The sequence below is a fragment of the Schistocerca piceifrons genome, chromosome 3 (genome assembly GCF_021461385.2).
Source record: "Schistocerca piceifrons isolate TAMUIC-IGC-003096 chromosome 3, iqSchPice1.1, whole genome shotgun sequence".
Classification (NCBI taxonomy): Eukaryota; Metazoa; Arthropoda; class Insecta; order Orthoptera; family Acrididae; genus Schistocerca; species Schistocerca piceifrons.
The window spans coordinates 502,923,106-502,948,811 of NC_060140.1; the positions used below are offsets into that span (position 1 = coordinate 502,923,106).

The 25,706-nt window shown below is 38.1% G+C and overlaps 1 protein-coding gene across 1 annotated transcript in view; it reads left to right on the forward strand.

Moving 5' to 3' along the window:
- The window catches only part of LOC124788272 (cytochrome P450 4g15-like), a 154,819-nt gene that overhangs the window by 61,576 nt on the left and 67,537 nt on the right, over positions 1-25,706 (forward strand). Inside the window, exon 6 of the mRNA XM_047255481.1 lies at positions 14,878-14,947. Within this exon, the coding sequence (XP_047111437.1) occupies positions 14,878-14,947 (70 nt within the window). The remainder of the gene's footprint in view (positions 1-14,877; positions 14,948-25,706) is intronic.

Genomic DNA, 25,706 nt, shown 5'->3' on the forward strand with positions numbered 1-25,706 from the left:
AATATAAATAACAAGTACTACTGTCTGTCCCCATATCAGTGTCAGTTTGCTCCCCAGTTCTGCCTGATACATATCAGCAAAAGTCAGTAGTCTCCGTGACTATGAAGTCATGTTTTCAGATGCTGCCAACCACAACATTCACACAGTTGGATTGTAGCTGCTCAGTGAAACTGTGTCCTTTATCAGTCAGTAAAGCAGTCAGTGATGAATGGTGATGAAGATATTCCTGGCCCTTTGAGTTCATGTACAATTGTAACTTCCTGAAGAATTACCAGTATGTACTGATCACAACTTCGGAACAAAGTTGAACTTGTCTTGGTTACACTAGACACACACACATCTCTGGTGCTGACAAGTTCCAGTGAGTTAAAAAAAATCCCTTGGAGGTGCCAAAATCCTGTTCTGGCCAAAATTAAGCCCTGGGTGTGGTACATCATTAATAAAAATAAAGAAAAAGAATGGACACAGTACCGAAGCCTCAAGAATCCCATAACTAACTTTTTTATGATCAGAATTGTACTCTTTACCTGCCTGACAAATTTCTACTTTGTTTCCTACCAGATCAGTAGGACTTGAACCACTCACAGGAAATGCATTGGACACCATAATCATATCAGAATGAACTCACTGATTGTGTTTAAGGTTCTGCATCAGCTGTAGAACATTTTAGAGCAAATGAAAATTTGTCCCAGACCAGGACTCAAATCTAGATTTCCCTATTGCTGCAAGTGGTTGCTGTAACCACTTTGGCTATCAAAGCATGCTTCCAGGAGTGGCCCTTATCTCCATTTGTCCTGAGGTGTCTCCTCTCCCTTGTGCTCGCACTATATTGCCATGATTCCCAGGGTGAGATACTGTTTTCTCTCATCATTGACTTGCTGTGGCATGAAATAGTGCAGTGCTGTGTATGAGACACTGTGTTGATGATCAACAGCTGTATTCAATTAAGAATGAATTTGCAAACTGCAATTATGGTTCCACATCAGCTGTAGAGACTTTCACAGGTATGCACACAGTGACAGATCGTAGTTCCATCATAATCAAGTGAATGGTATAGAAATGGACACAAGATAAAGCAACAGACAAATATTAATTTTTGTATATTATGTTTTAAAAATGTAATGGCAGCATTAATTAATTCATATTTTACATTCAATAAAGACTGGATTATCCAATTATCAGTTACAAAATTTTAAATTTAAAAAGTCTTCAGTGATAATTTTTTAAGAGCAGCTGGGCATATAGCCTGCAAAGTCTCCAAATAAAGTGGCATGAAAATACTGAAACACCGTTTTCTTAAACCTGTGTACACATTATAACTAGAAATGAAGTATAAAGAAAGGGTTCTTTAAAAAGCTACGGTTTATCTGAGTACATAGTATTTTCAGTAAACTTCTAAATGCCAACTCAGATCAGTAACGCAAAGTATTGGCCAACATATGTAATGCTTCTATGATTCAGGGTGTTTTTCTGGATAGAGTGAAGTTTGCCATAGTGAAGTCCCTCTGCGAAATGGGAGACTCAACAAAAGTGACAAAATATTGCCATATCTCTCTGCTGAGCACATTCACAAACGTCCTCAAGAATGTGCTTATTCCAGAATTGTGAGGCAGCTTGAAAGCTTTGACATCATTAGTGAAAGACAGTTTGCATTTCAATGTCTATAACTGAAGCTATTTTCTTTCACAAGCAATGTAATGGAATACTTAGACAAAAAAATTAAGCCAATTGGTATATTTTGTGATCTTTCTAAGGCTTTTGACTATGTGAATTACAAAATGTTTCTCAAGAAAGATTGCCATTATGACATCAGAGGGCCAGCAGGTAACTGCCTCAAATCATAAATCTGAAGGTTGTGAATTCAACGAAATACTTAGGGTTTACAATTACATATAACTTAAATTGGAATGATCATACAGATAATGTTGTGGGGAAATTGAACCAAAGACTGTGATTTAATGCCAGAACACTCAGAAAATGTAACAGATCTAGTAAATAGATTGACTATACTACACTTGTCTGTCCTCTTCTGGAATACTGCTGTGCTTTGTGAGATTTGCATGAGACAGGGTTGATGGACGACATCAAAAAAGTTCAAAGGAGGGCAGCTCATTTTGTATTATTATGGAATAAGGGAGAGACTGCCATTTACATGATACACACACTGAGGTCGTAATTAATAAAACAAAGACAGCAAGATTTTCTCATGAAATTTCCATCACCAATTTTCTCCTCCAGACGTAAAAATAGTTTCCTGCCATTATGTAGACAGGAGTGACACCACCAGCAGTTGACCAGTGGTGTAAATGCCCAGAAGATGACCCCTACGTCGGGTTGAAACCGGTTGGCAGTATAATAATAATAATAATAATAATAATAAGTGCGATTAAGACATTATTAATGTACCAGCATTTGACATTTGCAATGACTTATCTCACACTCACTTTAACTTGTTTTCTTGCAATGTTAATCTCTTAAATATGTTACCTAGACAAATGTATTCCTGAAATTTCATTACTCCACAGTAATTATTTTTTGGTGTTATGATTTGTTTCCATCAGTGTATAAATGACATTCCTTTCTAACAATGGAAAGTTTGGGATAGACTAACAATGATACAGAAAGGATAGAGTGCTATGCTCCATGCAGACAGGCCCAATTAAAACAACTGCTTCCAGGCAAAGTTCTTCATCAGAACTAGAAAAGTCACACACATTCACACAAGCACAACTCGCATACTCATAGCCACAGATGCTAAGGCTCAGCTGGGAGTGGGTATTGGGGATATGAAAGAAGCATGAGGCTGGGCAGGAAAGGGATATCAAGATGGAGGTGGGGGTAGATGCTAGTGCTGCTTGTGGGGGCGTGAGTGGATTTGGTGAAGACAGGATAGAGCTGCTGGTTGCAGCATCAGGAGACTGCATTGGGTGGATAAATGGATGAGGAGAGAATCAGAGCATGGAAAAGAGTTCTGTAGGTGTTTTGGTGGGATAAAAGGCATGTGTAATATTGGAATAGAAACAGGGAAACAGGTAACAATAGGGACCTGTGAGGCTATGGGATTATGGGAACAAAGGATATGTTGCAGGAGAGTTTACATGCGTGCAGTTCAGGGAAGAAGGTGTTGGTGGAAAGAAACCACATGGCACAGACTGTGAAGTAGTCACTATAGTGTAGCACATTGTGTTGGATGGCATACTCATCAACTGTGTGATCCAGCTGTCGCTTGGGTACAGTGTGAGGGTGACCATTCACACAGACAAGAGCTTGTTGGTTGTCATGCTCACGTAGAATGTGACACAGCAGTTTCTAATCCACCCCTCCCTCCTTTTTTGTCACTATTGTCAGTAATGGTAAAGTCATTTCAGAAAATTCAAGAGGAGTAAGATTTACAATAAACTGTTCACTTATCTTTCCTCTCATAGCTGGCTCGAGTTCTTCATGTCTACGGATTTTATTCGTGAAGCTGAAATTTTTACATTTTAGGTTCTTATGTTCCAATTGACATAAAGAAATTTGAGAGTGCCTATACAGATTTTTTTATGTTTATTTGTGTCACATTTTACTATATCACACTGTCTTTTGAATTTTAACATTAACAAAGCCGAAATTACATCGTTCTTCCAAAATACAAAAACATGTCCGATCACATCAGAGGTGTGCCCACTACTACTTCCTCACTCAGTGGTAGTAATATTCCAAAGGGTTTACAAATTTTCTTGACAAATGAATTTCGATTAATTTATAAATGAATCCAGAAATAAACATAATAAACAGTACCAGATTGTGTAATTAATAATAGAAATTTTAAATGTGCCAAATGTTCCTAATAAAAAATAATTTTAACTGTACATACAAAGCTATTACATATCAGTTGTAACAGGGAAAATAAAGTAATTCAGTTTAATAGTTCTAAGCTTGAAATATACCATATTGTGTATAAAATTATATGAAATTTTTTAGATAAACAGTTGAGATAATATTGACTTGTCCAAAATTTGAAAATTAGTTCTGGTATCGACTGCCTTTGTTCAGGAAAAGTAATGCTAGAGGAGGGTGTCCCTTCACAAGTTGCAACTGAGGCAGTAGATCACATGGTTGCTCTCACAGGTGGCCCTGCCTTTGGTAGTATAGGAGGTACCTGTGACTTGACTAGAGTTGGTGGTAGTGGAAAGATGGATGCGACTGGTCTTATATCCAGTCTATTGCAGTGAGATGAGCCATGAGGCAAGAGATTAGCACAAGGGGTGAATTAGTGATGACAAGGATATTGCTTAGCTCAGGTGGACAGTGACACAGTGGAAGGGGTGGGGTGGATAGTGAGGATAGTATTTCTCATTTCAGGACACAATGAGTGATAGTCAAAATCCTGGTGGAAATTGTGATTCTGTTGCTCCTGTCCTGGGTGGTATTGAGTCATGGGAGGGGAGTGCTCCTTTATGGCTGGACAGTGGAGCTGTGGGGAATGATAGGTGACAGGTGAGATAAGACATGAGAAGTAAATTTCTATACAAGGTTTGGAGGTAACTTTGGTCTATGAAGACCTCAGTGAGACCCTTGGTATATGTGAAAAGGAATTTCTTGTCACTGTAGATGCAGTGACCATGACTGTACCAAAAAAGTGTATCACAGATAACAGTTGAGCTATATAACAGCCTACCCAGTGATTTAAAATCGCAGCAACATAGAAATTTTTAAAAACATAATATTAAGTCATTTCTAGTGGAAAAATGTTTTTACTCTAGCTAGCTGTATGGCAATATCCCTAAATTGCATAAATTGGCAATATGATCGAAAATGTCCCAACAGTCTGAATTGCATGAATTGGTGTGCTGTTCAAAAGTAAAAAAAAGTAAAAAAAAAAAAAAAAACAATATAAGCTTCTCTCAAATTGCATAAATTGACACCCTCTTCAAAAGAGTCAGAATGACCTGAATTGCATAATCTAAACATCTGAACAGCCAACTCTGAGCCGTCATCTCAGTGTCATGGCATGAAGTATCCAAATAAACTGAACTTTGTAAATGAAACAGCCAATCGGTAATGTCTACATGTGATTGTCAAAAGCTAGTTGTGGCATGTGGAGACAAGGAGTGTACCTAATGCTGTGTTTCAATGTTACAGGATTGTTCTCACCTGCATTAACTTACATTTTTATAAATTTAGAGCAAGCTGCCAGCCATCACACCAATTAGAATTTAGGCGTAACATTGCAGAGAATAGGAAATGGAATTAGTACGTAAGGACAATAGTAGGAAAGGTGAATGGTCATCTTTGGTTTATTGGGAGAATTTTAGGAAAATTTAGCTCATTTATAAAGTATACTCTGCATAGTAAAATAGTGCAACCCAATCTTGAATACTGCAGGAGTCTGTGAAATCAACACTGGGTCAGATTAAAGGAAGATATCAAAGACGTGCTGCAAGATTTGTTGCCAGTAGGTTCAACCAGCATGCAAATATTTCAGAAATGCTTCATGAACTCAAATGGGACTATGGAGGGAAAACAATATTCCTTTTTGAGGCACTGTTAAGAAGATTTAAGGAACAATGGCTGACTGATGAACAATTCTGCTGTTGTTAACATGCATTTCACATAAGGTCATGAAGATAAGAGAAATTAGCCCTGTACAGAGATATACTGTCAGTCATTTTTGCCTCAATCTATTTGCAACTGGACAGGAAAGTAAATTACTTGTAGTGGTACAAGATACTATCAATGTAGTGGCTTATGGAGTATGTACGCAGTTGTAGATGTAGAAGAAGATGCTCAAAAAATGTGATTTGCTACAAAAATACTGGCCTGTGAATGGGAGATCCAAGTATGTGTGTGTTCCCTTATAAGCTTACTGATTGGGCAGAGGGGATGTGGTTTAAGAAGAAGCTGAAAAAAATATGATTAGTTGCTAAAATACTGGGCTGTGATTGGGAGATCTAACTATGTATGTGTTGGTGTAAAAACTTACGGAGCTGTATATGTCCAAGAAAGAGGCATGGCTTAGGAGAGGGGACGGACATGATGATATCATAGAAAGGGGCTTGGCTTGTGACATGGATGTGGTTCATATATGTATACTGTTTGTATATATGCACCAAGAAGTGTTCCAGAATTGGCATAACAATACTAATCCAAGGATCTCACTAAAGTCTTTACAGGTCGAAACTACCCTGAACCTTGTCCAGAAGCACAGCTCCATTGTCTTGTTTCCAAGTCCTCTACCATCCTCCAACTACCAATTGTCTGTCCACAAAGAAGCACTCCTTTCATGACTCAGTACTACCCAGGAACATAGCAACTGAAGCATATTCTCTGCAAGGGTTTTGACTACCTCTTATCATGCCCTGAAATGATAAATATCCTCCCCACTGTCTACCCCACCCCTACCACATTGTATGATAAATGAAATAAATATTAGTGTCAGTGGTGTTGGAGAAACAGCTGACATCATTAAAATAGAACAAAGCTCCAGGCCCAATGGAATCCCTGTCAGACTCTATACTGAATTTGTGGCAGAGTTACCCTCTCATCTAACTATAATCTATTGCAGATTCCTCAAACAAACACATTGTGCCCAGTTCTTGGAAAAAGGCACAGGTCTTACCTGCCTACAAGAAGGGTAGTAGAAGTGATCTGTCCAATACTCTTGACATTGATTTGTTTTACAATCTTTGAACATATTCTGAGCTCAAACATAATGAGGTATCTTGAACAGAATGACCTCCTCAATGCCAAGCAGCATGGATTTCGAAATAATCAATCATGTGAAACCCAATTTGCACTTTTCTCACATGACATACTGAAAGCTTTGGATCAAGACAACCAGGTAGATGCAGTATTTCTTGACTTCCACAAATCATTTGACTCAGTACCGTACATATGCTTATTGTCAAAAGTATAATCATATGAGGTATCATTTTAAATTTGTGACTGGATTGAAGACCGCATGTTATCTTGAATGGAGAGTCATCATCAGATGTAGAAGTAACTTCAGATGTGCCCCAGAGAAGTGTGTTCAGACCCTTGCTGTTCATGTTGTATGTTAATGACTTTTCAGACAATGTTAACAGTAAAATCAGGCTTTTTTGCAGATGATCCATTATCTATAATGAAGAACTATCTGAAAGAAGCTGCATAAATATTCAGTCAGATTTTGATAAGATTTCAAAGTGATGCAGAGATTGGCAGCTTACACCAAATGTTTAGAAATGTAAAATTTTGCACTTCACAAAACAAAAAAACATAGTATCCTATCAGTGAGTCACTCTTGGAATCGGCCAATTAATACAAGTACCTGGATGTAACACTTTGTAGGGATGTGAAATGAAATGATCACATAGGTTAAGTCATGGGTAAAGCAGGTGTTAGACTTTTGTTTATTGGTACAATAAAGGGGAAGTGATTCAGTCTTCAAAGGAGATTGCTTACAAATCACTCAATGATCAGTTCTAAAATACTGCTCAAGTATGTGGGGCCCAATTCTGATAGGACTAACAGGGGATTGAACTTATACAGTGAAGGGCAGCTAGAATGGTCACAGGTTTCTTTAACTCTTGAAGGAGTGTCACAGAGATGTGATTATGAAGGCTTTCCTGGCATAATAATTGATAATATTCTTCTCAGGTGTGCAGCCGGATCATAACATCATCTTGACACAATATTTCCATGGTCCAACTGGCCGCCGCCTTCAGGTGAGAGTCCTGGTACACGATCTCACTGGAACTGACTTCTCAGCACAAGCGGCGGCCCCTATATAGGCTGCAGAAGTCCCACAACGCATGCACGAGAAGGTGCCAAACTGCCCTCTAGCACAAGTAAACATACCACGCCACCAGTGGTGGAAACAGGTGAAATCGAGATATCGCTATCAAAAATTAAAAATTATTCCGATGATCAAAATGTGTTGTGGGCATTCTGCGGCCTATATAGGGTCTGCCGCTTGCGCTGAGAAGTCAGTTCCAGCAAGATCGTGTACCAGCACTCTCACCTGAAGACGGCGGCCAGTTGGACCGCAGAAATATTGTGTCAAGATGATGTTATGATCCAGCTACACACCTGAGAAGAATATTATCAGTGTCACAGAGACACTGAAGGACTTGAACTGGAAAACTCTTGAAAATAGACATAAACTAACATGGTAAAATGTAACAAAGTTTCAGGAACCAGCTTTAAATGATTACTGTAGGAATATACTACAACCCCTATGTATCGCTCACATAGGGGTCATGAAGCTAAGATTAGAATGATTATTGCACACACATAGGCATTCAAACAACCATTCTGCCTGTGCTCCATATGTGAATGGAGGCTTAGCATCCAGAGGTGACATTGGCCATGTGTGTGTGAGTTTCACTTGTAATGAGTGTGATGTTTTGCTTCTGATGAAGGATTTGTCAAAAATCTGAATATTTCTAACATTCTTTTCATTGTGCTTTTCTGTCAGTCATTATCTCCTCTATGCAATGAGTAGCAATGACTTACGTTTTGTCATACAGAACAACTGTATTTACTGTTTGCCGACAGTGATAGCCTTCTGATAAACAACAAAAACATTAAAATTATGTAGGGACTGACATTAACAAATTACTCTTAGAAATCCTGACCTAGTTCAAAGCAGACTTACTTTCAGTAAGCATGAGCAAAACTAGCTACATCCAGCACACCTCTAATCACAAAATCCTACAGGAGATACCTGTTATACATGCAAGTGGCCAAATACAAAGGGTGTACTGTTCCACATTGTTAGGCATCCATAAAGATAACTGTGTTATATGGGAAATCAGGTCCTACAGATCATAAAAGGTTGTTCTCGACAACTTTTGCCATAATGACAATCTCTTATATTGGAAAAATTGATGTCATAAAATCTAGTTGCTTTGGATACTTCTACCCTATTATGTGCTATGGAATTATGTTCAATGTTGTCCAAATTATGTACAGAGTTCCCAAAAATCTCCTGTCATAATATTTGTGAGAAAGTTGTGATGCTTACCGCTACTCCCTAATATGCTGTATTTATTCCAGTGTGAACTCCTTGGCTGAAAGTCCAGTGCACTATGAAACTGATTTCATGTACCTTAATCACAATATGAGGATGGCTGACCTCCACTGCGATTTCAAAAATCTAACCTCAGTACAGAAAGGAGTGCAGTGTTCCAGTATTAAAATATTTAATTCACAGTCAAATAGCATCAAAGGCATATGCAGGTCACTCTGCATTATTTAAAAATAATATAAAGAATGTATTTACTTGATAAAACTTTCTATTCATTAGATGAATATTTATACAGAGGTATATAAAACATGGGTGACTGGAATTCGAGTGTAGGAAAAGGGAGAGAAGGAAACATTGTAGGTGAATATGGATTGGGGCTAAGAAATGAAAGAGGAAGCCGCCTGGTAGAATTTTGCACAGAGCACAACTTAATCATAGCTAACACTTGGTTTAAGAATCATGATAGAAGGTTGTATACATGGAAGAACCCTGGGGAGATACTAAAAGGTATCAGATAGATTATATAATGGTAAGACAGAGATTTAGGAACCAGGTTTTAAATTGTAAGACATCTCCAGGGGCAGATGTGGACTCTGACCACAATCTATTGGTTATGACCTGTAGATTAAACTGAAGAAACTGCAAAAAGGTGGGAATTCAAGGAGATGGGACCTGGATAAACTGACTAAACCAGAGGTTGTACAGAGTTTCAGGGAGAGCATAAGGGAACAATTGACAGGAATGGAGGAAAGAAATACAGTAGAAGAAGAATGGGTAGCTTTGAGGGATGAAGTAGTGAAGGCAGCAGAGGATCAAGTAGGGAAAAAGACGAGGGCTAGTAGAAATCCTTGGGTAACAGAAGAAATATTGAATTTAATTGATGAAAGGAGAAAATATAAAAATGCAGTAAATGAAGCAGGCAAAAAGGAATACAAACGTCTCAAAAATGAGATCGACAGGAAGTGCAAAATGGCTAAGCAGGGATGGCTAGAGGGCAAATGTAAGGATGTAGAGGCTTATCTCACTAGGGGTAAGATAGATACTGCCTACAGGAAAATTAAAGAGACCTTTGGAGATAAGAGAACCACTTGTATGAACATCAAGAGTTCAGATGGAAACCCAGTTCTAAGCAAAGAAGGGAAAGCAGAAAGGTGGAAGGAGTATATAGAGCGTCTATACAAGGGCGATGTACTTGAGGACAATATTATGGAAATGGAAGAGGATGTAGATGAAGATGAAATGGGAGATACGATACTGCGTGAAGAGTTTGACAGAGCACTGAAAGACCTGAGTCGAAACAAGGCCCCCGGAGTAGACAACGTTCCATTAGAACTACTGATGGCCTTGGGAGAGCCAGTCCTGACAAAACTCTACCATCTGGTGAGCAAGATGTATGAGACAGGCGAAATGCCCTCAGACTTCAAGAAGAATATAATAATTCCCATCCCAAAGAAAGCAGGTGTTGACAGATGTGAAAATTACCGAACAACCTGTTTAATAAGCAACAGCTGCAAAATACTAACACGAATTCTTTACAGACGAATGGAAAAACTTGTAGAAGCCAACCTCGGAGAAGATCAGTTTGGATTCCGTAGAAATACTGGAACACGTGAGGCAATACTGACCTTACGACTTATCTTAGAAGAAAGATATGTTTCTAGCATTTGTAGACTTAGAGAAAGCTTTTGACAATGTTGAATGGAATACTCTCTTTCAAATTCTAAAGGTGGCAGGGGTAAAATACAGGGAGCGAAAGGCTATTTACAATTTGTACAGAAACCAGATGGCAGTTATAAGAGTCGGGGGACATGAAAGGGAAGCAGTGGTTGGGAAGGGAATAAGACAGGGTTGTAGCCTTTCCCCGATGTTATTCAATCTGTATATTGAGCGAGCAGTAAAGGAAACAAAAGCAAAATTCGGAGTAGGTATTAAAATCCATGGAGAAGAAATAAAAACTTTGAGGTTCGCCGATGACATTGTAATTCTGTCAGAGACAGCAAAGGACTTGGAAGAGCAGTTGAACGGAATGGGTGGTGTCTTGAAGGGAGGATATAAGATGAACATCAACAAAAGCAAAATGAGGATAATGGAATGTAGTCGAATTAAGTCAGGTGATGTTGAGGGTATTAGATTAGGAAATGAGAGACTTAAAGTAGTAAAGGAGTTTTGCTGTTTGGGGAGCAAAATAACTGATGATGGTCGAAGTAGAGAGGATATAAAATGTAGACTGGCAATGGCAAGGTAAGCGTTTCTGAAGAAAAGAAATTTGTTAACATCGAGTATAGATATAAGTGTCAGGAAGTCATTTCTGAAAGTATTTATATTGGAGTGTAGCCATGTATGGAAGTGAAACATGGATGGTAAATAGTTTGGACAAGAAGAGAATAGAAGCTTTTGAAATGTGGTGCTACAGAAGAATGCTGAAGATTAGATGGGTAGATCACATAACTAATGAGGAAGTATTGAATAGGATTGGGGAGAAGCGAAGTTTGTGACACAACTTGACCAGAAGAAGGGATCGGTTGGTAGGACATGTTCTGAGGCATCAAGGGATCACCAATTTAGTATTGGAGGGCAGCGTGGAGGGTAAAAATCGTAGGGGGAGACCAAGAGATGAATACACTAAGCAGATTCAGAAGGATGTAGGTTGCAGTAGGTACTGGGAGATGAAGAAGCTTGCACAGGATAGAGTAGCATGGAGAGCTGCATCAAACCAGTCTCAGGACTGAAGACCACAACAACAACATATAAAACATTTTATGCATGTATTTTTATTCTTTGTTACTTTTGTTGTACAATGTGAGCTAATTCTTGTACTATGCATGCTTTGTTGTCTGTTTTTCACTTTGCTTCTGCTGTTGTTCTAGTGTTACACTTTTATTTTCCCTGGAACTGCTTTTGTAAATTAGCTGTATATTTCCTTGTTATAAGTTCTGCGTAATTTGGATTTATGTATTTTTGACTTCTTCCACATTCTGTCATATCACAAACATGAAAGGATCAATGAAATATGTTTATAAAAATAACAAAAATTCTAAAGTTTAGGTATAAAAGTAGCTACAAAGTATTTGTTAGCTTAGATATGCAGTTTTAAAATAATATAGAAATTTTTTGTTACATAAAAGCTTTTAGATCAGAAATCAAACTCACATATCCTTCAAGATATTTATTTAGTTAGCTTACAGTTGGATGGAACAGTTCTAAAGAAAAACAAAGAATAAACATCCAACTCAGAAGATCAGTTACTCTTTCAAAGAATAAACAACGCACTTCACTGTTTGGTCTCTTGTTCCCACACAGCTCCCCCTTTAAAGTGCAGAGCACCTGTGATGTAGGTGTTCATTGAACAGATTAGATCTGAACTGTCACCCCTGATCTGTTGTAATATGCAGGGGGCGTCCAAAATGTCCTTTGCTATTGTCTCAGCTGCTACATCTGCCACTGTATAACCACTGCCCATTGTGTGCATCCATCCACTGCTGTAAGCGAGTATTTATAACCCTCTGAGGGTGGAAGTGGACCCACTATGTTGAGGTGAACATGACCAAACCTTGCCAGTGAACCTGCAAAATTTTTGACCTATGCACGAACATGTCATTCTACTTTACACTGCTGGCATTGAAAGCACAAGTGATTCCAATTGTTGGCATCCTTTTTAATTGATGGCCACACAAACCACTCATTTAGCAACTTGACAGTGCTGTTTGCCTCTGGATGTGCTAAGCCATGGATACTGTCAAAAGTCACTTTGCGGACTTGCTGCATAATGTAGGGTCGTGGCCTCTGTTGTGATAAGTTGCACCATATTTTGATCTTGCTTCCTGGCACTTCTGTTTGCTCCAGTTGCAATCCTGTATGCAAATCTGTTAGTAATTTCTCCAACCCTTGATCTCTCTCTTGTGCTGTGATAAGGACGTCATAATTTAAGATGCTGACTAAGCTGCACACTCATGAAAATTAATCGGTGACTATGTTCTCTGCACATCCATAGTGAACTGACTGATGAACATGATATGTCAGAACTGCCATAGGGAACATTTGTCACTGATGTTGTGGAAGGCTGACATGGTAGGTTTATGATGTGTGAAAACTGCCACTGGTCATGCTTCAGTGTAAGGGCAAAAATGTCTCACACTCTCATATACTGCCAGTAACTCCCTATCAAAAGCACTCCATTTGGTCTGTCTGTGATGTAGCTTCTTTGGAGGGAAAAAAAGCTCAAAGGCTGCCAATGTCATTTCACTTCTTTGTGTAGTGCTGCTCCAATTGTGACCTGTCTGGTATCTGTCATAATATTCAATGGTGCACACAGGACAGGATCGGCAAGTAACACTGCCTCTTCAAGGCTGGCTTGTAATTTGCTGAAAGCGATACTTGTTTCTGGTGTCCAGTGTAATATTCACTTGTCCTTGATATTCTTACCTGCAAGCGCATCTGCTATTGGTACCTGGGTGGCAGCTGTTACCAGCAAATGATGGCAGTAAAAATTTACCATACCTAAAAATCATCTAAGTTTCTTATAGATAATTTGCTTTGGTAGAATATGCAATGTGGCAATCTTTTTGGGCAAATCATCAGATCCCATTGGCCCAGACTTTGTGGCCTAGGAAAGTTACCTCGCTTTTGTGCATGTTGCACTTGCCTTCATTTAGAACCGCTCCATAGTTACGTAACCTCTGCTGCACTTCATGTATATGCTTGTCATGAAATTGTACATCAGATGAATATATTAATATGTTGTCTAAATGTGCAAAGCAAAATGGCAAGCCCTGTAACACTTTCTCAATGAATCTCTGCCAGGTTGGGGCTGCATTTTTAAGCCCAGATAGCATAAACAAAAACTCAGACAGGTTGAGAGGTGTAATAATTGCTGACTTTGCAATATTGGTATGTGCCACTGGGATCTGATTGTAAGCTTTCCGGCAATCCGACACTGAGAAAACTTGTGCACCCACCAGAGAATAGGTACATTCTTGGATAGTATATAACAGGTACTTCTCTGGGACTGTACTCATGTTTAGCCTATGGTAATCACCAAAAGGGTGCCATGTGCCATCCTTTCTGCATTCTAGGTGTAATTGGGATGACCATAGGCTGTCTGCATCAGTGTTATCAGTAAGATGCGGCAGCATAATTCGGCAGCATAAATCGGCATCAGCTCCTCCAAAACTCCAATGCGTGTTTGTCACCTTCTACTACGACGCTAGTATTTGTCGCTGCTATGCATGTCACAGTAGTTAACTCCAATGTGACATATTCTCTATCAGCTATTTGCAGTAATTTATTGAATGGTCATTCTTCATATACTGTTAATGTCAGCCGTACTTGAGGCAGAAGTTGTTGTCATCAGATATGTAGCAACAGCTCATTAGATATTACACTACAGTCCACTATTGCTCACAAAAATCTCCAAAATCTAGTGGGTTTTTGCCCTGACCTTTTTCCTGGTAAAGCACTCCTGAAAGCCTCTGCTCAGGTAACCTCATGCAGTATGTGATAAGCAAAGTCTTCAGTGCAAGATATGTTTATTGATGAGGTTGGTGTAGAATAACATCAGAAACTATTGTTGTTGCTCTCTAGTCTAAATTGTTAATTGCCAGTATAAATTGTTTTCCAAGATCACAAACCATATGTCTGCAGTTATGTAGGTCAGAAATCAAACCTGCATATACTTTGAGACAGTTATTTAATTAGCTTACATTTGGAAATAACAGCTATAAAGAAAAAACGAAGAATAAACATCCAACTGTCAAAAACAGTTGCTGTTCATAGGAATAAACACTGCATTTCACTGGTCAGTCTCTTGTTCCCACAAGCTATTCACTGTGATACTTTTCAACCAAAAGCAATAACAATTTATTGACATAGTTTTAAATTCTTTCCAGAGACTGCAATGGGAGTCAAGAGAACTTCACAAGATGGAGAAGGGTATGATTATGCAATGGCCGTAATGAAGTGAGTACTATTTGCAAATTGTGAGTTATAACATCAGTACTTTATGTATCCACATACTGACGCAATAATACTTACAACAAGTACATTCCATACTACAGAAGCAAATAGGTCACATTGTTAATACATATGAATCTTTAAAATTTGCCAAAAAAGCTTGTGCAGAAAACAAATATTTGCAGCAAGTCTTTTCAAAATATACCATCACAAAATAGATTTTTGGGGTCTTTAACCCATATTAAGAGTGGAATACGACTGTTGTCTCTTACCTCTTCAGTTCACATTTCATGTATGGTATGCATAATGATCACCATCAGGTCATTAATAATATATTAAGAACTCTTCCTACAGTGCCTTGAGTTCACTTAATAATGACAAAGAACTACTAAGTTGTCATATATTCTAGAACTAATAGTGCCACCCACTAACTCCTTTTATTTAACCATAATATTAAATCAATCCTTCGGTCCACCCCGGTAGCTGAGTGGTCAGCGTGACAGACTGTCAATCCTAAGGGCCCGGGTTTGATTCCCGGCTGGGTCGGAAATTTTCTCCGCTCAGGGACTGGGTGTTGTGTTGTCCTAATCATCATCATTTCATCACCATTGACACGCAGGTCGCCGAAGTGGCGTCAAATCGAAAGACCTGCACCAGGTGAACGGTCTACCCGACGGGAGGCCCTAGCCACACGACATTTCCATTTTTATCAATCCTTCCACTTAAAGCAGCACTGTCAATTTATTTTTTTCCACTATTCTCTAAAGAGTGAGAGCTATATTGTGCTGTAGTTATAAAAGGGAGCACACTGAGCTTTTCTTCCAGTTGCAACAAAAATCTGAGTCAATATATTTTATTTTGTATTCTTCACTTTTTGGCTGTGTGGCAATTTTCTGATGTGTAGTACAAACCATGAAATGGATATATTAAGTTACACTCAGAACTTATGTTGTTATTACATTGTTAAAATGCAATGGATGGCAGGATTTTTAAATAAAGAACATGATACAAAGTGCTTATTGAATAGTGGTATACTATTTTAAAAATGACCTACCCCACTGCATTTTCTACATTTACATCTACATCTACATGGGTACTCTGCAAATCACATTGAAGTGCCTGCCAGAGGGTTCATTGAACCACCTTCACAATAATTCTCTATTATACCAAACTCATACAGCACTCAGAAAAAAATTAACTCCTATATCTTTCTGTGTGAGCTCTGATTTCCCTTGTTTTATTATGATGATCATTTCTCCCTATGAAGGTCAGTATCAACAAAATATTTCCTCATTCAGAGGAGAAAATTTGTGATTGAAATTTCATGAGAAGATTCTGCTGCAGTGAAAAATGCCTTTGTTTTAATGATGCCCACCCCAAATCTGGTAGCATTTCGGTGAAATTCCCTCCCCTATTTTGCAATAATATGAAACATGCTGCCCTTCTTTAAACTTTCTTGATGTACTCAGTCAATCCTATCTGGTAAGGAGCCCACACTGCATAGCAATATTCTAAAAGAGAGCAGACAAGTGTGGTGTAGGCAGTCTCTTTAGTAGATCTGTTGCATTTTCTAAGTGTCCTGCCAATAAAACCAGTCATTGGTTAGCCTTCCCCACAACATTTTCTATGAGTTCCTTCCAATTTAAGTTGTTTGTAACTGTAATTCCTTGGTATTTAGTTGAATTCATGGCCTTTAGATTTGACTGACTTGTCATGTAACCAAAGTTTAACAGATTCATTTTAGTGCTCCTCTGGATGACCTCACTCTTTTCACTACTTAGGGCCAATTGCCAATTTCTGCACCATACAGATATATTTTTTAAATTGTGTTGCAGTTGGTTTTGATCTTCTGATAATTTTATTAGATGATAAATGCAAACAACCTGACGACTGTTCATAGTGTCTCCTAAATTGTTTATGTAGATAAGGAACAGCAAAGGGTGTATAACACTACCTCAGGGAATGCAGAAATCACATCTGTTTTACTCGATAACTTTCCATCAATTACTATGAACTGTGATCTCTCTGACAGGAAATCACGAATCCAGTCAAATAACTGAGATGATATTCCATAAGCACACAATTTCAATACAAGCCACTTGTGTAGTATAATGTCAAAAGCCTTCTGGAAATCTAGAAATGCAGAATCAATTTGAAATTCTTTTTCAATAGCACTCAACACTTCATGTGAATAAAGAGCTAGTTGTGTTTTACAAGAATGATGTTTTTAAAATCTGTGTTGACTGTGTGTCAGTAAACCATTCTCTCTGTGGTAATTCATAATGTTCAGACACAATATATGTTCCAAAATCCTGCTGCATATCAAAGTTAATGATATGGGCCTGTAGTTAACAGATTACTCCTACTACCTTTCTTGAATATTGGTGTGACACTTGCAACTTTCAGTCTTTGGGTACAGATATTTCCTTGAGCGAACAGTTGTATATGATTGTTAAGTATGGAGCTATTGTATCATCATACTCTGAAAGGAACCTAACTGGATCAGAAGACTTGCTTTTGTTAAGTGATTTAAGTTGCTTCACTACTCTGAGGATATCTACTTCTACATTACTCATGTTGGCAGCTGTTCTTGATTCAAATTCTAGAATATTTACTTTGTCTTCTTTGGGGAAGGAATTTTGGAAGGCTGTGTTTAGCAACTCTGCTTTGGCAGCATTGTTGTCTATAGTATTTCCGTTGCTATTGCACAGAGAAAGCATTGATTGCATCTTGCTGCTAGCACACTTCACGTACAGCCAGAATCTCTTTGGATTTTCTGCCAAGTTCTGAGACAAAGTTTCACTGTGGAAACTATTATAAGCGTCTTGCATCAATGTCTGCGCTAAATTTTGAGCTTGATTTTTGCATCCATTTAAATTTGGCATGGTTTTTTTTCATTGTTTCTGCAACAGTGTTCTGACCCATTTAGTGTACCAAGGAGGATGAGCTCTGTCATTTGTTAATTTACTTGGTATAAATCTCTCAATTGCTGCCAGTACTATTTCATTGGATTCAAGCCACATTTGGACTACAACTACATTGTTAATTTGGATGGAGTGGAGATTGTCTCTCAGGAAGGTGTCAAGTGAATGTTTATCTACTTTTTTGAATAGGTATATATAGGTACATTTTTTATTTATTTGTGGAGGATTCAGAGGTTACAGTATTCAAGCTCACTAAAACAACTGTGTGTTCACTGATCCCTGTATACATTTTGATGCTTGTTATTAGCTTAGCATTATTCATTGCTAAGAGGTCAAGTGTGTTTTCACAACTGTTTACTGTTCCCATGGGCTCATGAACTAACTGCTCAGAGTAATTTTCAGAGAATGGTTTTAGCACAATTTCAGATGAAGTTTTATGCATACCCCTGGATTTAAACAGGTATTTTTGCCAACATATTTAGAGTAAATTAAAGTCATCGCCAACTATAATTGTATGAGTCGGGTACATTTTTGAAATTAAACTCAAGTTTTCTTTGAACCTTTCAGAAATTGTGTAGTCTGAGTTGTGAGGTTGGTAAAAGGATCCAGTTGGCAAGAATGACCTCTGCACACATTAACTCATGGGGATTACCTACTTCAAATTCACAACAAGATAACCTACTTCTAACATCAACAAACACACCTCCGCCAACTGTGTTTAGCCTGTCCTTTCAGAACACTGTTAGATTTTTCAAAAAAATTTTTGGCTGGACTTATCTCCAGCTTTAACCAGCTCTCAGTGCCTATAACAATTTGAGCATCAGTGCTTTCTATTAGTGTGTGGAGCTCTGGTACTTTTCCAATACAGCTACAACAATTTACAACTGTTACACTGATGATTCCTGTATCTATGTTATTCCTTTGTTCAGCCTGTACCCTTTGAGAATTAAGCCCTTTTAGCATTTTCCCAAGAGCCTCTAACCTAAAAAACTGCTCAGTCCACGCCACACAGTCCTTGCTACCTGCATGTAATTGACTCCTGACCTGTTCAGCTGAACCCGAAATTCAACCATCCTATGGTTCAAGTTGAGGAATCTGCAGCCTACTGGTCACAGAACCAACTGAGCCTCTGATTCAGACCCTTCACTTGGCTGTGTACCAGAGGTCCGCAATCAGTCTTGTCAACTATGCTACAAATGGTGAGCTATGCCTTCATCTGTCAAAGTGTTACATCGAAACATTCAGTACCTAGTCAAAAAGTGCATACAATTACAGTTAACACTAAGTAAGGAAAATGCAGATGTAGTTATCTTACAGAACATGGATTGTCTAATACTTTAATTACAATGACTAAATTTGACAACTAAACTCTGAGTAGTAATTTCTGTCAAACAGAAAGTGGGGGAGTTGCCATATATTTTAAAGACCATCTAAATGTCACAAAACTAGATTTTAGCACAGAACTTAGTGTGGAAATGGCATTTGAAATTTCAGCCATAAAGCTGTTGGTAAACAAAGTGCCCCTGATTGTTATAGGTCTGTACATATCTCCTAGTAGTATTGTGGACAATTTCTTACAAAACATGGAAAAAACGATAGAAATTGTATGTAATAAATATAAGAACATAGTATTGTTATAGCTGGTGATTTTAATACAGATTCCTCAAAGTATACTAAAGATTATGAAAAAGTAAATGATATTCTGTGTAGCTATAATTTGTCAGACAGAGTAAATGGGCCAACCAGACTAACTAAAGACTCCTCTAGCTGTATAGATCACTTTTACACCAACTTAGATAACTGCAGAGTTGACATAATAAACCTTCACCTCTCTGATCATATTTGCCAGACAATGGAAATACTGAATATGTACGATTCACAAAGTACATATGAGCCGGTACAAATGAAAAATGTTTAGAAAAGTTGGAGTCCACACTGCAGTCTGAGACATGGAATGATATATATTGTGCAGAAAATGTTGCAGACAAATGGAATAATGTTTATAACACTTGCTTTGCCCATTTCAGTGTAACATGTCCAGTTACTTTCAAAAAGAAATATACTCAAAACTGTATAAGACTTCCTTCAGAAGTAAAACAGCTGAAGAAGAAAATGTTTATTACTTGAAAAATATATAAAGAGTTCCCGGACACATCAACTAGAGACAACTACCAAACATGTCGAAAAGCCTATAAACAAGCACTGAATGTATTCACAAAGAAAATTATACAGCAAAAAATTTCTACCTCAAATAACTTAGGCAAATCAGTATGGAACTGTGTAAATGAGAAAATCAGCAGAAAACCAAAGCCTAGTGTCATCAATATCCAACTAATGACTGATAATGTACTGCAAATATTTCAGATCCATATATGATCAGCAATATTTTTAATACCCACTTTATAAATTCAGGTAACATGTGTGTGACCTCTGACACTGATGACTACAAAACTCCTTACCAGGTACAAAAATCAGTGTTTATGTATGAAACAGATACAACTGAAATAGAGGGAATCATAAATAAAATGCAAAACAAATTCTCTATGGGATGGGATGAAATTTCCTCTATTATATTACAACGATGCAAACATTCACTCATACCTGTTCTAGTCCACCTCTTCAATGAAAGTTTGAATAAAGGTGTGTTTTCATCTGAATTAAAATACAATAGTCAAGCCATTGCACAAAAAAGGTAGTATTGACAAAGTCAAAAACTACCAGCCCATTAGCTTAATTCCAATCCTAAGCAAAGTATTAGAAAAGGTTGTTTCACTATGATTAGAAAAATTTCTTGTCAAAGAAAAAGTGCTATGAGACACCCAACATGGTTTTAGGAAAGGCTATTCAACATCATCTGCCATATGTGATGTAGTACATATGATATTTATGGAATTAGATGAAAAAGAAAGGGTGACATCATCTGCCATATGTGATGTAGTACATATGATATTTATGAAATTAGATGAAAAAGAAAGGGTGACATGTTTGTTCCTAGATTTATCATGTGCATTCAACATAGTATCTCATGAGCTGCTGCTTGAAAACTGGAAACTTATGGTATCAGAGGAATAGCCAAAAGTCTCATACAGTCATACCTACAAGACAGATATCAGGTCACACAAGTCACACACAAAGTGGGCAACGTTATTAAGAAGTACAGCTCCAGTCCAGCTATAGTAAAGTATGGTGTGCCCCAAGGGTCAGTTCTGCATTCTTTATTGCTCATACTATATGTAAATGATCTGCCCACAGAACACAACAGCAAGATACTTAACTGTGCGGATTACACAACCGTTGTTAACTGGGAAACCAACGAGAATGATTTGGCCCAAAATTGTTCTGGTGTCTTATTTGGATTGAAGAATTACTTCCAAAACAATCACTTAAGCTTAAACATCAATTAAACAAATCTAATGGAATTTCAAATACACCACAAACAAGATGAAATTCGATGGAGTGTTGTGTCTGATGATGGTTCAGAAATAAAATTGAAAGATAAAACTTCCTTCCTTGGTGTAATGTTAGATCAGCATCTCTCTTGGGAGCATCATATCGATTTCTTATGCCAAAAACTAAGCAAATTAATTTATGCAATGTGGACAATGTCACAATTTCTTAAATATGAGCAGATGAGGATAATCTACTATGCTTTAGTATATCCATACCTCACATATGGAATTGAAGTATGAGGATGTGCTGCTGCCAAGTATGGAAATAGGGTATTCATACTTCAAAAAACGTCAGTTAGGATCATGTGTATGCTTATATGTAATAAGTCCTGCAAAGCAGTTTTCAAAATTAAGAAACTGGTAACACTTCCATCATTATATATTAATAAAACTGTTCAGCTGATGCTAAAATACAAGCAGTACAATCATCTAAATAGAGAAGTGCATGTGTATAATACTAGGAGGGATGAATGATTACCACCAGGAAAGAAATAATACAAAAAGTGCAGACAAGAGCCCCTATTACATGGGGATCAAATTTTATAACAAACTTCCAAAAAAATTAAAAAGCTTAAGTGGAAGCTGCTTTGAAATTGCCTTGAAGGAGTTCCTCAGTAATAAGTGTTTTATAGTATTAAGGAATTCCTCTCAGGGAAGTAGAATACCTTCATTTGTATAAATAGTATTTACATGTACAAAAAAAAAAAAAAAAGAAAAGCAACAATTTTTTATCTGTAGGCCTATTGTATATAATTGTTTCCCACAATGTTATAAGGGGAAATGATCAATATGTAAACTATCCAAAACAAATCCTTGTATTTGTCCATGGGTAATAAGTAAATAAATCTCACAAATGAGACTGGCAGCCTTTACCACTTCTGTTAGCCACTTGAGACCAGAGAGAATCTCTTCTGATCCACGTGACACACATCACTGGTGTCGATATGAGCCACCACCTGCAGATGACTGCACCCTGTGCTGTTCATGGCGTCCAGAAGGACCCATTCCATGTCTGGAATGACTCCACCTGGTATGTCTTCAGAGTACATATTGGCTTTCTTCCCCTTCCTGTCCCTAAGGGGCCCCATAACGTGCCTAACATTGGAACTCCCAACTACTAATAATCCCATCCGTTGCAGCTTCAAGCTGTGTAACTGAAGCCATCTGAGCCTGGAGCTGAAAGTGAAGTGTCACCAACTCGAGTTACATCCACACATAACAATCATATAAAAACTTCACTACTCAGATAAGCAGACTATCGACATGTGTTGTGGAGCTCTACTGTAGACCCTGACAAAAATGCAAGAACTGTGTCTACTAGATATTAAATTAACATGCAGAAACTCAAAAAACCAGACTGTCAAAGCTCACAGATGAAGTTATACAATTTGCTCCTGGTTAGGAACTCATAAAAGTCACAAAATTGGTTACTTCCTTGTTGCTGCTTCTGTCTTGGCCAATTGCTGTTTTAACAGATTATGCTCAACATAAGTTTTGATTTTAACCCAAATAAGTCTGTGTGATGAGTTGAAAGTGGAGGGTAATCTTTACAGAACATGCATCATATGAGGCAGAAATCAAAATGAGGATCTGAGCCACATACCAGTCATACTTCAATCTGAGTCAGCTTTTTAAACCATACATCCAAAACTGCACAGCAATGAAGAATACAAAACAAAATGACATTTTAATAATAGTAATGAGAGCCAGTGTGGGCAATTTTCTCCATAAATAACAAATTTCTGGCTCCTCATGAAGTAGAGTCCCATCTAACCAAGACATTGTCTTCCTGACCACAGGTATCCCTAGTTTTATTCCTGTAGTCTAACTGATTTCTTTTAATTGAGCTGTTCCTGGTTCTGTTAAGTTCATATTCCTTCCTCCACATTATTATTTCAAAGAAGTACTACGAGGGTTGTTTTTTAAGTAAGGGCCATTTTTATTTTTTTAAAAAGATACAAATACTTTTGTAAAAAAACTTTTATTTTCTGATTCTACACACTTTTACCTATTTTTCTACATAGTTGCCTTGTTTATTTAAGCACTTGTCATACCGTACAACTAAGTTTTTAATTCCCTCTTCAAAGAATTCGGCCGCCTGCTCCAACAGCCAAGAGTTCACGGCCGCTTTCACTTCATCGTCGTCATTGAAGCGCTGCCCGCCAAGATGGTGTTTCAGGTACCGGAAAAGGTGAAAATCGCTAGGAGCAAAGTCGGGGCTGTATGGTGCATGGTCCAAAACTTCCCAGCCAAAAGAATCAATCAAATCCCGAGTGTTTTGGGAGGTGTGAGGCCTAGCATTATCATGCAGGAGCAAAACTCCTTTTGTCAGCATGCCGTGCCTTTTGTTTCAAATTGCTCTGCGGAGCTTCTTTAGAGTTGCACAGTAGGCATCTGAGTTTATTGTCGTTCCTCATGGCGTAAAGTCCACTAGCAAAACACCGCGCCGGTCCCAGAACACAGTTGCCATAATCTTGCACTTTGACGTCTGTTTGGCTTTGACCTTGACGGGTGAGGTTGTGTGTCGCCATTCCATCGATTGTCGCTTGCTTTCAGGAGTGATATGGGATACCCATGTTTCATCTCCAGTGACAATTTGGCTCAACATGTCATCCCCTTCTTCCTCGTAACGAACCAAAAAGTCCAATGAAGTGGCAAATCTCTTCCCTTTGTGGTCCTCTGTGAGGAGTCTGGGTACCCACCGAGAACACAGTTTCTTAAAGTTTAGGTTTTCAGACACAATTTTATACAAAACTGATCTTGAAACTTGTGGAAATTCCAAAGAAAGAGTGGAAATTGTGAATCTTCTGTCCTCATGAATCTTTGTTTCAACTGCAGCCACCAAATCATCAGTGATCACAGAGGGCCGGCCTGAGCGTTCTTCATCATGGACGTTTTGATGGCCATTTTTAAACTCTCTAACCCATTGACGCACTTTACCTTCACTCATTGCATTCAAGCCATAAACTTCTGTTAACTGATGATGAATTTCTGCAGCTGATAGGCTTCTCGCGGTCAAAAAACGTATCACTGACCGTATCTCACACGCGGCGGGCGATTCAATAATTGTAAACATTATAAACTAGCACAGCGATGCATACACGTCAGCTACAGAGCTGCAACTTGCATCAGTGTGAACGGGAAGGATGCCGGCAAGTGGCGCGGTGGCTTGTTGCGGCGTCCACGCGAACTACGGGACTATACGCGCGAACGGCCCTTACTTAAAAAACAACCCTCGTATATTCTTGAATTTATTTACTGTTGTAAAAATGTAATAATAGTATTATGGAGTGCCTTTCATACACAAACACAAAATTGTCATTACTGTACGCTAGATCCCTGAACTGAATAATACAGGCACAGCAGGCAACACATATTTCATACATGTGTTGTACATTCCTTACAATTTCTCAATCAGTCCTTGTTTGGTTAACACCTGGAAAATATACCACCATGTTCCATGTAAATAAAGTGAAACATACTGGTATATTTCATTTCACTTTACCAATGTAAACTAGTAGTCACCACATAGATTCTTTTGATACCAGCTAATTTCCATTACAATTCTACATCTTGAACCTCTTCCATCTCTCTTGAGAGACTTCTTCATGCTGGCAAAACAAAAGATGGAACATTAGGGTTTAAAGTCCCGTTGACAATGAGGCAATTTGAGATGGTTAATAGTAATTCACAAAAAATTGTGTATGAGTGAACAAAATTTCTGTTTGCTTTTACAAGGCCAAAACAATCCACTTATGAAAATTAATAGTTAGAGAATAATTTTGTTTGTGGTCATAAGAAAGGTAAAATTATACATTTTCAGACTTGTAATTCACAACACTCACACCAATGACACCTCTCATATTCTTCTCATAAATTAAGGAGTATCATGTGCCAGCACAGAATTATGCCCAATTCTCTTCTGAAATCAGTTAGCTTTTAGTAGTCAAATAAATTGGCATGGTTAGTTACTTCATTTACTTTACTTGACATGAAGGCCCAGAGGGACCACACACAGCTAAAATGCTCCTCTTCCACTGGGTTCAGTTATGTCCCTTCTGTTGCCAGTCACCCTCTATCTGATCTGCAGCAAGTCCTCGCGGATTCCATCTCTCCATCTTTTCTTTGGTCTTCCTAGAGGTCTTCTTCAACAAAGAGAAAAATCCATGGTTTTGAAAGGCCATCAGTTTTTATTAATTCAAGTGACATATCCTGCCCAAACAAGTTGTCTGTTCACCTCAAGCTTACAATGTATGGTCTATTGTACATTTCGTCCAGCCCATAATTATGCCAGACCCTCTATCCTCCAGTGACCTTATCATGTGCCAGACCATAGATCATACTTAAGGCATTTTTTCTCGAAAACAAGAAGTTTATTTAAGTATTTTCTGG